Raw genomic sequence first — 11,857 nt, 5'->3', positions numbered from 1 at the left:
TGGGGCACCGGGAACAGGCAGCTGAGGAGGGGGCAGCGGACATTTCTGGGGCCGGGGGCTCGGAACCCCATCTCTACGCCCGGGGCGCGGAGCTGGACCAGCCGCCGTCCCCTTTGGGCGGGGGCCAAACCAGCTCCTCGGCCCCGCCCAGCCGTGCTCCGCTCCTCCCCACCACCCCCAGCTCGCTCGGACCCCGCGTCCCCGACGGGGCGGCGGGCAGGGCCGCGCCGTCGGCCCCCCGCATTGGCCCCGCCCTCCCAAGGGCGCTCCGCTCCCGGCCCGGGCCACCCTTGGTTCCCCTCCCTCTCCCCTCCACACAGAGGCCTGTTTTCGCTTCGCTTGCCCGGGGAGGAGGGAAAATATTCTCCATTCAGAAACACCAACCGCTGGCCCTGAAAGATCAGGGCCATCAAGGGGGCATTGGGTGGGGAGCAGGAAAGGGACTTTGTGCCTCGCTCGCTCCGGGCCCCGCTCCCCGCTCCCCGCTCCCCGCTCCCCGCTCCCTCCGTAGGGGACCAGACAGCAGAAGATTATGGTTTTCTTTTATTTAGTGAAACATTCGTTTGTAAGTGAATCTTCAATGAAGACGTCCTGAGTGTGTGTGGGGGCGGAGGGGGCCGGCAGTGGAGGACAGCGAGCAAACTGTGCTCATCCCCCTCCACCGGGGCCTGCTCACTCCTCCCAGCTGGTCCGGGCCTCCTGGCCTCCCTCCCGCAGCCTCCCAGCCAATCATTCTTCCAGGCCCCGGCCCAAGTCCCAACTTGCTCAAGAGCTGAACCTCCTCGGGGAGAAGCAGGGGTGGGAAGAGTCAGGTGACCCAGAGAGTGGGGAGGGCAGGGGCTGAGACCCGATAGCCCCGCCCCCGAGTCACGGCCAACCCAGCACCGAGGACATGTACCACAACTGCAGCCTCCCAGGGGAGCCTGGGGTGGTTTCGAGGAGGGAAGCGTCCCTGTGAAGCTGCAGGGAGGGGTGGGGTCTTATTTGCCCCCCGCTTTGCTTTAGGAGAGGAGGTGCGAAGGCAAACACTGCCAGGAGGGGGAATTTTGAATGCTGTTCTTCTAAACCCTAGGAAGGCTCAGGGCACAGCAAGATAGTCTCAGTTGGCTGCAGAGACCCCTCCACTGACAGTCACCTCTTTTGGGTCCGAAACATTCGGAAGAGCCACTGGACGACGAAGGGCCACAGGAGGAAGAAGAGCAGCGCGGGCCCTGGGAGCCCAAGGGGCCATGGCCGAGCACTGGGCCTGGGCTGCGGCCTCTGCAGCCAAGAGGGAGGGAGTCAGAGGCCAGTCCAGGCTTCAGCATAGCCTCCCCAGGAACCTGCTTCCAATTTAGTGGAAGATTGGAAAGACCCTGCCCCTAAGTCTGCACCACTAGAAGGGAAGTGGCCCCCAAGTGGTCCTGACAGGTTGAATGCCAACTCCCTCCCACATCTTCCTCCCCAGGGCAATCCCAGTATCAAGAGAGGCTGGAGGAGCTGCGGGTAGAGGGAGTGGCTTCCATGCCATCTTCTCTGGGCCACAAAGCAATGACCGTTGGTATGACCTGAAGACCTGTGTTGTTAAGGATGTGCCACATATGTCAAATGAGGACCCTGGGTACCCAGATTTTAATTTCCAAGTATCATTCTCCACTAAAAAGGAGCCAAGGCTCCTTGGAGAAGTGGCTGATTCCAGGCCTGGGGCAGGGAAGGTGGGAGTGAATGTAGGGCACCTTGTACCAGGAAAGCAAGGTCGCTTTTAAAGACTCATCAGGTTGTGTTATAAGAACATAAGATCCGGTATGAAAGGGTCTCGAATGGCCAAAGTTTTGACTGTCTGAGCATCAAAAAGAATGACTGTGGCAGACTGGGTGGGGTGGCTCACGTCTGTCATTCCGGCACTTTGGGAGGCCGAGGCAGGCGGTCACCAGGTCAGGAGTTCAAGACCAGCCTGGCCAAGATGGTGAAACCCCGTCTCTACTAAAAATACAAAAAAAATTAGCCGGGCATGGTGGTGGGCGCCTGTAATCCCCGCTACTCGGGAGGCTGAGGCAGAGAATTGCTTGAACCCAGGGAGGTGGAGGTTGCAGTGAGCCGAGTTCGTGCCACTGCACTCCAGTCTGACTGACAGAGTGAGACTCCATCTCAAAACAACAACAAAAAAAAGAATTACTGTGGCTCCTGGGAATACTGAATCTGTGAAATCCATGAGCCCACAGTGATACTCAAGAGAAAACTGGAATTTTGTCACCATTTAGGTGGCTTTTAAATTAATTTTTCTTTTTCTTTCTTTCTTTTTTTTTTTTTTTTTTTTTTTTTTTGAGGAGTCTTGCTCTGTCTCCCAGGCTAGAGTGCAATGGTGTGATCTCGGCTCAGTGCAACCTCTGCCTCCTGGGTTCAAGTGATTCTCCTGCATCAGCCTCCTGAGTAGCCGGACTTACAGACACCTGCCACCATGCCCAGCTAATTTTTGTATTTTTAGAAGACACGGGGTTTCACCATGTTGGTCAGGTTGGTCTCGAACTCCTGACCTCAGGTGATCCACACACCTCAGCCTCCCAAAGTGCTGGGATTACAGGCGTGAGCCACCGTACCCAGCCTAAATTAATTTCTTACTTTAAAAATAGATAACTAAAGAGAAAGAATGAAGTATTTATCTTGCCTTTCCACTGTATTTCAGGGAAACCCAAGATGATGAGGGAAACAGTACACAAATGATAGCTAATAGATGTTAAAGGAATCATAGCATTTAAAAGTCAGCTTTTTTTTGGCAATCACTAAATTATTGACTCAGGCAAGGATTCGCAATTGTCAAAAACTAGCAAATGGAGTTTATGGGGGACCGGATATTCTCCGACTACAGGAGGAAAACATGACTTTACAATGGTGGGATCAGACCCCCTTCAACCATCCCAGTGGTCCATGCTAGAGTTACTAATGATGGGACATCCAGATAGCATGTGTCCTCTGACATGAAAAAACATCACCTCTGATGTAGTCTGGTCCAAAATGTTGCGGTTTTTTGTGCTTTGCGTTTTTTTGAGACAAGGTCTCACTCTGTAGCCCAAGCTGGAGTGCAGTGACACCATCATAGTTCACTGCAGCCTCGATCTCCTGGGCTTAAGCGATCCTCCTGCTTCAGTCCATGCCCAGCTAATTTTTAAACATATATTTTGTGGAGACAGGGTCTCACTATGTTACCCAGGCTGGTCTCAAGCTCCTGGGCTCAAGCGATCTGCCTGCCTCAGCCTCCCAAAGTGCTGGGATTACAGGCGTGAACCACCATGCCCAGCCCAAATGTTTAATGTGACTCTAGTGTTTAGATCTAACCTCCAGTTAACAGGAAATGTGTATCGAGGAACCACCCATGAGGATGTAATTAGACCCAAAAGGTGGAACATTCTATAGACACCAGCCCAGACTGGTCAGCAAGTCAATAGCAAGGAGAAGGACTGGGCTAGATTAAAAGAGAATTGAAAGGGGGAACAGATGCAATGTGTGGTCCTAGACTGGAAAAACAGAGCAGCTGGAAAAGACGGTTTCAGGATAACTGGAGAAACTGGAATTTAGATTGGATATTTGATGATATTAAGAAATTAATAATTGTGTGTAATAAAATGTTGTTTGGGCTAGGTAGAATGTTCTTATTTTGAGAGATATGGTTTTTTGTTTGTTTGTTTTTGAGACGGAGTCTTGCTCTGTAGCTCAGGCTGGAGTGCAATGGCATCATCTCAGCTCACTGCAACCTCTGCCTGCCAGTTTCAAGTGATTCTCCTGCCTCAGCCTCCTAAGTAGCTGGGATTACAGGTGCCTGCCACCTCGCCCAGCTAAGTTTTGTATTTTTAGTAGAGACAGGGTTTTGCCATGTTGGCCAGGCTGGTCTGGAACTCCTGACCCCAGGTGATCCGCCCGCCTTGGCCTCCCAAAGTGCTAGGATTACAGGCGTGAGCCACCACACCCAGCCTATTTTGAGAATATGAACCCAACTCTTTCGGGGTGGAACATCATGATGTTTAGAATCTTTTTTTTTTTTTTTTTTTTTTTTTTTTTTGAGACAGGATCTTGCTATGTTGCCTAGGCTGGTCTCGAACTCCCAGGCTCAAGAGATCCTCCCTCAGCCTCAGCCTCCCAAAGTGCTGGGATTACAGGTGTGAGCCACCACGCTGGCCTGTAATCTACTTTAAAATCTTCAACATTTAAAAGTAGTAAATGGTAGGAAAAAAAGAAAAGGGGGCCAGGTGTGGTGGCTCACACCTGTAATCCCAGAACTTTGGGAGGCTGAGGCAGGTGGATCACGAGGTCAAGAGATTGATACCATCCTGGGGACCATGGTGAAACCCCATCTCTACTAAAAATACAAAAAGTATCTGGGCATGGTGGTGCCGCCTGTAGTCCCAGCTACTCTGGAGGCTGAGGCAGGAGAATCACTTGAACCCGGGAGGTGGAGGTTGCAGTGAGCCGAGATCATGCCACTGTACTTCAGCCTGGGCGACAGAGCAAGACTCCATCTCAAAAACAAAAAACACAAAGCAAAAAAAAAAAAAAAAAAAAAAAAGAAAAAAAGAAAAGAAAGCAAGCCCTGTTGAGGGGGAGGGGCAGTGTTGAAAAGTTAGCCATTGTGGATCTGAGGAAATCCTGCCGCTGTGGGCTCACACCTGCTGTGCTGAGTGGGTTAGGGGTCACCCCAGAGATGCCTCACATCTGGGAACCCAGCCCTCTCTGCCCCCACCACCTCAGGCTTTTCAAGAACAGACCCACTCAGAGTTAATGGTGGGTACCAGCTTTGCAGGGAGACAGACTAGGGGCCACTGCCAACTCCATCGCTTAATGTTAATATTAACAGCAATAGTAGCAACAGAACCGACTGGAGAAGGCTTTCTGTGTGGTGGGCACCACGGAAGCATCGACATGTGTGGTTGAATCCTCACAGCAGCTCAGAGAGGCTCTCCCAGGCTGTGTGCCCTCAGGCACATTAGCCCCTTGGAGCCTTAGTTTCCCTCTCCAAAAGGGAGGTGAAAAGAAACTCTGTCTCATAGGGCTGTTGTGTGGATTCAGTGGGAAGATGCCCATGAGTGTCTGGCAGCCAGCGGGGCTCCAGCAATGGCAGCTGTTATTTAGTTTGCAGGAGCCCAGGATCCCAAGTGTCAGAGGCAAGCAGAGCTAGGAGTTGAGGAGAGGGATGCAAGGGCTGAACCATTTGCAGCAAATCCTAATTCTGGGAATGGAAGTCCTGACTGAGGGGCAATAGGGACCCCCATCCTCAATGCCCAGAGCAGACACATCATGGCCCTTCCCACACGGGATTAGTCCTGAGGCTTAGCTTCTCTCCAGGCAGAGGGAGGGGAGAACGGCAAAGGGCCCCACCCACTCTGCCTTCAGAGTGGAAGCATGTCAGCCCCCTCCACCCTCACCCCCACCTCTTGCCTGCAGCAGGAGCCATGCCATTCTCTGGAGAGAGATGTGGGCAGGTGGAGGCGTGAGGACAAAAACAAAAGTGGCTGGAAGAGGAGCCCAGAATAAAGACCGGATTCTGCCATCATCTTGTCCTATGGGGTGGGGGACTCTACCTGCTCAGGGGGCCGGGGTATGCTCTCCAGGCTCTGCACCCTCGCCTGCACCTCCTGCATGCTCTCTCGTAGTGCTCGAACTGTCCCCAGCAGCCACACATCCAACTCCTGGGGCCCCAGCGGGCTGCCCCGCAACCCCTCTGCGGAGCACAGACACACAGGGAAGGAGGCTCAGGAGGCAACTCAGCTCCGGGCAGGGTGGGGGCAGGCTGGGGCAAGCCCAGGAAAGTGTAGGAGTAGAACTCAATCCCTGTACCGAGTGTGATTCTTGCAAAGTCCATCTATGCAGCTGAGTAATGGGCTGCTGTGGGTTTAATCCCAGCATGGCCGCTTAGGACATAGATCAAGTCATTAACTTTTTTTTTTTTTTTTTTTTTTTGAGACAGTCTTGCTCTGTCGCCCAGGCTGGAGTGCAGTGGCACAATGATCTCGGCTCACCGCAACCTCCACCTGGATTCAAGCGATTCTCCTGCCTCAGCCTCCCGAATAGCTGGGATTATAGGTGCCCACCACACCCGGCTAATATTTGTATTTTTAACAGAGACAGGGTTTCACCATGTTGGCCAGGCTGGTCTCGAACCCCTGACCTCAGGTGATCTGCCTGCCTTGGCCTCCCAAAGTGCTGGGATTACAGGCGTGAGCCATCACGCCTGGCCAGTCATTAACTTCTCTGGGCATCATTTTGTCATCTAAAAATTAGGAGAAGATGTCATTTCCCTCACAGGGCTGCTTGCTCAGAGGAATAAAGGAGATACTTTTGAAAATGTCCATACAGGACCTGACACACAACAGGAGTTCTAGAAGGGAAGAGGGCAGAACTCATTGTCTTCTGAGATTTCCAAACGGGGGAGTCCAGAGAATATGGATGACCTCCCGAGGCTGTGCAGCTGTAGGTGGGAGAGCTGGGCTAGGACTTCCCATCCCGCTGGCCTTACTCAGCACCTGCAGAGGGTGCAGACTCCTGGGTGCCCTTGGGGGAGAGGAGGGAGGGCGGGGACTTTGCCCATCCAGGCAGGTATCTGGCTGGTTAGCAGCCCTTCCTGGACAGAGGCTTCTTGCTCAGTGCCCAGCAATGGACTTTCAACTCTGCCCTAGGAAGGCAGCCAACAGAAGGCTTGGGGTGCCAGGACCACGAGAAAGGGCAGAAGTGGGTGAGAGGTTGGGCAGGAGCTCACCTTTCTCTGTGGGGGGCACAGGGCTGTTCCTGGGATCACGCTTTTCTCCAGATGCTGCCCGCTGCTCTGTCCAAACCTGCTGAGATGAGTCAGAGGGCTGAGAGTGGGAGTGGGAGCACAGTGGGGTGGGAAAAGGGGGGAATGGGGACTGGGCTCACCAGCTCAGGCTCCAGCTGCTCCAGGGAATCACAGAAAACCTCGGAGTCCAGGTCCCTGGGTGAATGGGACTCTGTGGAGGGGTTGGTAGAGTTACTACTGCCCAGAGGGAAGCTGTGGAGGGAGAGCAGGGGTGTGCACTGGGCAGAAGCACCTGTTTAGGAGACACTAGAGATACGAGGCACTAGAGATATCAACACCTGAGGCACAGATGGGCACCAGAAGCAAGGCCCTGGAACAGGAATCCTAGACCCCGGTCCCCACCTTTGGGAGCACAAGAAGTCTGTGTCTGTGGAGGGCACAGAGTGGCATCCAGCCTTCTCCCCTCCAGCCCTCCCCCAGCCTGAGTTTGGTCCACCCCTCCTGCTCAAGCACTAACCTGGGCTTGGGGGTGCCGGTTCCTTAGGGAGGCAGGGAGGCTCTGAAACAGCCCCAACATCTCCATTCACAACCTGCTCTTTCCAACCTGCCAAGACACAGCACCCAGAGGTGGGCCTGGGGAGAGGCTGGCACCTCCCAGTGTGATCAAGCCCCTACTCGGGATGAGCCATGGATGCTGCCTGAGATCCACCTCTTGGGGGCGTGGGGGTCCTAACAGGGATGTCGCCTGGAGCCCTCTGCCCCCAGCCCACCTCAGCCTAGACCTAAGATGGTTCACTCAGCACTTTTGGAGCTCCCAGCCTGGGAGTCTGACCTGTGACCCTTCTCAGGAAGGTCTCTGGGGGCCTCGGCATGTCAGGGATCACCTGGTACAGGGGCTCGAAGTAAGCAAACATGTCCTCTGCCACCTCACCCAGGGGCACTGTGTCGATCACCTGTAGGGGAGGGGGTCTGTTGGGGATGGAGTGGCCTCCTGTCCCTTCCGCCCTGCTCCTGCCCTGTCACACACCTCCACCCTGTGCCCAGTCAGGGGCCAAAGGTAGGCAGGGCTGAGGGTAACATGAAGGTGGTGATTCCCATGAGGGGGGTCCATGTGCAGGAAACGTAGTGGGGGTCAGAACTGGAGGGGTGAGGCCACCTGGCCAGGAGCCTGGGGACAGAGAACCTGTAGCCCCTACCTTCTGTGCCACCAGTTTCATTTCAGTGATGTAGGCAGACATGGCCTCTTCCCTACTCATCTTGCCCAGACTGTTCCAGGCGTCCCTGGGGGCAGAGGGCTGTGAGAGGGCTGCTTGACAGCTGAGGCTTGTTTGCCCAGCCAGCAGGGAGCTCACCACTTATATCGTCCAATGGGGTCCCAGAACCCGGGCCGGGGGACCAGGCAGGGCCCCATGGTGGCCTGCTTGTAGTAACTGTAGAATCGCAGCATCTCTTCATAGGAGGGGCGGTAAGAACCTGGGCAGAGAGTTGGGAAGCCAGGGCAGAGCATCACTCCCAGCTCCAAGGGGCGGAGGGGCGGGAGAACCCCGCTTGGAAAGGGCAGAGGTGGGGATGGGTCCCATCCAGGGCATCTGGACTGGGGTAGGAAGCGGAGGGAACCCCCAGGACAGCCCAGGCAGGGGCTTGTCTGCAAAAACTGCAGTGATCAGGACCATTCTTTCTTCAGAGTCAGACCCCAGGCGTCCCGAATGCGAGTCCAAATGCGAGTCCCCGCAGCCTCACCGTTCTTGGGCAGGTTCTGGATGACGCTCACTGCAGCCTGGAACTGTTTCTGGCAGTCGGGCTCTGGGCTTTCTTTCTCGGTGCCCATGCTGCTGCGAGCCCTGGGGCCCTACTTTTGAGCGACTCTGCAAGAAGCAGCCTTCGTGTGAGGGGGCCTCCAGGGTCCCCCCGGCACCATAAGCAAGGATTCACTTCCCAGAGGGGCAAACTAAGCTCTTTAGAGGTCCCAGACACCCTGGGAGGTCAGAAGTTGTGGTTGAGGAGCCTCCTTTTCCTACCTCAAGGCAGCGTGGTGGGGTCAGGGTCGCCAGGGCCTCGGTAGGTGGAGAGGCAGGTGGCGAGGGCCTCAGTGCCAGATGCGTCCGTCCCCAGATGCGCCTCCTTTAGGTGCACATCTCCAACTCCTGGACAGATGGAGAAACAAGAGAGGAGGAGTCAGGGCGGGGCGAACAGTCTCCCACCCTGGCCGCCTGCACCTTGGCCCAGACTGTGCCCCGCGGCGCCCACTGCCAGGACGCCTGGGTCCTCTCTCGCCACCACCCCGCGGCTTCCTACTGACCCCGGAGTCCAGCAGGGCGGGGATGGCGACGCAGAGCGAGGGGGGAAATTTAGGCCAATGAGAGAGCCTGTTTCACATTCGGCTTACCTACCTCAACCATTCAGCACGGTCCTTTCAAGATCATGCAAATAGTTTCTCAGAGCCTTTCCCAATCAGGCGGGGCTTAATCCAAGAGTCGGACTTCCCAGCCGGGGATGGCCAAGGCGGGCGGCAGCTCCCCCTGGTGGACATAGTGAAAGGTCGTGGCGTCCTAGCGCCCCCTGGTGGAAATCCGCATCTGTTCGCTGATATCCAGGCCTGGCCGATCCGAGGCAACCCACTCAGCTCTCTAGACACTTAGGCACTGGGGATTAAAAGAAGTAATGTCCTGTGGTCAGGTGTTCTAGAGGAGGGACATCACAGCTCAGTTTTGGAAGATGGTCGGGCACGGTGGCTCATGCCTGTAATCCCAGAACTTTGGGAGGCCAAGGCGGGCGGATCACCTGAGGTCAGGAGTTCGAGACCGGCCGGGCCAACATAGTGAAACCCCGTCTCTACTAAAAATACACAAATTAGCCGGGCGTGGTGGCGCGCGCCTGTAATCCCAGCTACTCGGGAGGCTGAGGCAGGAGAATCGCTTGAACCCGGGAGGTGGAGATTGCCGTGAGCCGAGATTGCCCCATTGCACTCCAGCCTGGGCGAGAGTGAGATTCCATCTCAAAAAAAAAAAAAAAAAAAAAAAAAAAGAGTAAGCAAAATGGAGATCGCAGAATGATGGTTACCAGAGGCTGGGACGGGTACTGGGGAGGGGGGGAAATGGGTACAAAAATACAGTTTGAATGAATGAGATCCAGTATTCGGTAGCACAATACAACGATTATAGTTACCAATAATTTATTGTATCTTTTTATTTTGTTTATTTTATTTTATTTATTTATTTTGACACGGAGTCTCACTCTCTCCTGGGCTGGAGTGCAGTGGCGTGATCTCGGCTCACTGCAAGCTCCGTCTCCCGGGTTCACGCCATTCTCCTGCCTCAGCCTCCCGAGCAACTGGGATTACAGGCGCCCGCCACCACGCCCAGCTAATTTTTTGTATTTTTTAGAAGAGACGGGGTTCACCGTATTAGCCAGGATAGTCTCGATCTCCTGACCTCGTGATCTGCCCGCCTTGGCCTCCCAAAGTGCTGGGATTACAGGCGTGAGCCACCGCGCCCGGCCTGTTGTATCTTTTTAAATTAATTATTTTAAAAACAATTTTTGTAGAGGCAGAAGTCTCATTATATTGCCCAGGCTGGTCTTCAATACCTGGCCTCAAGTGATCATCCCACCTCTGCCTCCCAAAGTGCTGGGATTACAGGCGTGAGCCACTGCATCTGGCCAATTTATTGTATATTTCAAAATAACTGGGCGGGACATGGTGGCTCAGGCCTGTAGTCCCAACACTTTGGGAGGCCAAGGCAAGAGAATTGCTTTGAGGCTGCAGTGAGCTATGATCATGCCACTGCACTCCACCCTGGGCAACCAACCAAGTAGTGAGACCTTGTCTCTAATAAACAAATAAATAAAATACAAATACAAATAACTAAAAGTGGAATTGGAATGTTCCTAATACAAAGGAATTATAAATGCTTGAGGTGATGGATACCTCAATTACCTTGATTTGATCATTACACATTTTATACCTGTATCAAAACATTACGTGCATCTCCACAACTCTCTGCAACTATTAAGTATCCATAACAATTAAAAGAAATGTAGACTTAGTCTATCCAACAACAACAATAACAAAAGGGTAAACCAGGAGAATAAGGAAGGTTGTTTCTGGAGGAAGGAACGGCAGGATCAAAAGCACAAAGGCGAAGATGATAATCAGGAAGAAAATTCAGGACCCCAGAGTGGCGTAGGGACCCAAGCCAGTGTGCAGAATCTCTGGGCCTGGGAGATCTGAGGATGGGGTAGAGCAGGGCAAGTAGGTGGCAAATCCAGGCCCTGAGCACTAGCCTCTCTGTAGGATGCCACGCCTCTGGCCGCCGCAGAGTGGCGGTGTGCGCCCATCTCTCTGCCGGACCCAGGCCACCGGCTGCAGAAACGCTGCCACCTGGACGTCCCCCACTTCGCGCACGCACTCTGGTGCTTGCATATAAATAGTAAGTGCACACCCGACTCGGCCACCAGAACCTGCACGCGGATGCCCACCCACGGGTTGACGTCGCGGACAACTACACCATGGGTGCCGGGCTGGGGTGCCGGCCTGTCCAAGCCTCGAACCTAGAACTAGTTGCTGGGGACTCCAGGCTCGGCTCCGCCTCACGCTCCCCGGGTCCGTCAGCTCCGAGACTGTGGCTCTCCGAGGGGGCAGCACCTGGCCTGGCACAGGGAGGTTAATCCTATGACGTCACTGCCAACCTCCCCACCCCCATGCCCATCCCTTCGGGTTCGCGCTGCCCCGCACGGCTCAGCTCCCGGCGTTCTGCCGTCGCTCCCGGCCCTGCGTCCCGTCCCGGGTCTGGTTCCCTGCTGAGGCCTGCGGCGCGACGGGTTCGCGGAAGGGAGGGAGGAGGGGGTCCTGCGTCAGCCTCGAGTCAGGGCCCCCGGGAAGGAGAGGGTGTCTGTGCCAGAGGACGGCCCTCGTCCCCGGTGAAGGCTCCCACCCCCAGCCCCGCAGCATGGGGGCTCTAGTCACCGTCGCGGCCAAGATCAGAGGCTCGCCCAGACTAAGGGGAGACGGACTCACGAGCAGGGCCGAGCGCTGAGGCTCCGGGATTCCAGGCTACCACATGGCCCCGCCCCCGCCCCGCCCTGTCCCCGCCCCCTTCCCGCCCCTCCCCGCCCCGC

General features: G+C 55.1%; 1 protein-coding gene across 17 annotated transcripts; it reads right to left on the bottom strand.

The window, feature by feature from the left end:
- Positions 1–530: 530 nt before the first annotated feature.
- Positions 531–11,816, bottom strand: ACBD4 (acyl-CoA binding domain containing 4). 17 transcript variants are annotated; one of them, XM_063717936.1, is made up of 12 exons: positions 11,757–11,816; positions 9,133–9,384; positions 8,761–8,886; positions 8,483–8,607; positions 8,095–8,215; positions 7,939–8,023; positions 7,575–7,695; positions 7,260–7,346; positions 6,883–6,953; positions 6,725–6,800; positions 5,550–5,689; positions 531–1,260 (listed from the first exon to the last, which is right to left on the bottom strand). In XM_063717936.1, the coding sequence occupies exons 4-12, from the start codon at positions 8,568–8,570 to the stop codon at positions 1,132–1,134; spliced, it is 918 nt and encodes a 305-aa protein (XP_063574006.1). In that variant the 5' UTR covers positions 8,571–8,607; positions 8,761–8,886; positions 9,133–9,384; positions 11,757–11,816; the 3' UTR covers positions 531–1,131.
- Positions 11,817–11,857: the final 41 nt, after the last annotated feature.

This window comes from Pongo abelii, chromosome 19, assembly GCF_028885655.2.
Source record: "Pongo abelii isolate AG06213 chromosome 19, NHGRI_mPonAbe1-v2.0_pri, whole genome shotgun sequence".
In the NCBI taxonomy this organism is placed as follows: Eukaryota; Metazoa; Chordata; class Mammalia; order Primates; family Hominidae; genus Pongo; species Pongo abelii.
This window is presented reverse-complemented; position numbering and strand designations above follow the sequence as displayed.

Bases quoted from the DNA above. Each gene is read 5' to 3' on its own strand.
- ACBD4 (XM_054535289.2), bottom strand. From the start codon at position 8,570: ATGGGCACCGAGAAAGAAAGCCCAGAGCCCGACTGCCAGAAACAGTTC. The intron at 8,216-8,482 runs GTGAGGCTGCGG...CTCTCTGCCCAG, and splicing joins CCAGAACCTGCCCAAGAACG to GTTCTTACCGCCCCTCCTAT. The intron at 1,261-5,549 runs GTAGAGTCCCCC...TCTTGGCTGCAG, and splicing joins TACCCCGGCCCCCTGAGCAG to AGGCCGCAGCCCAGGCCCAG.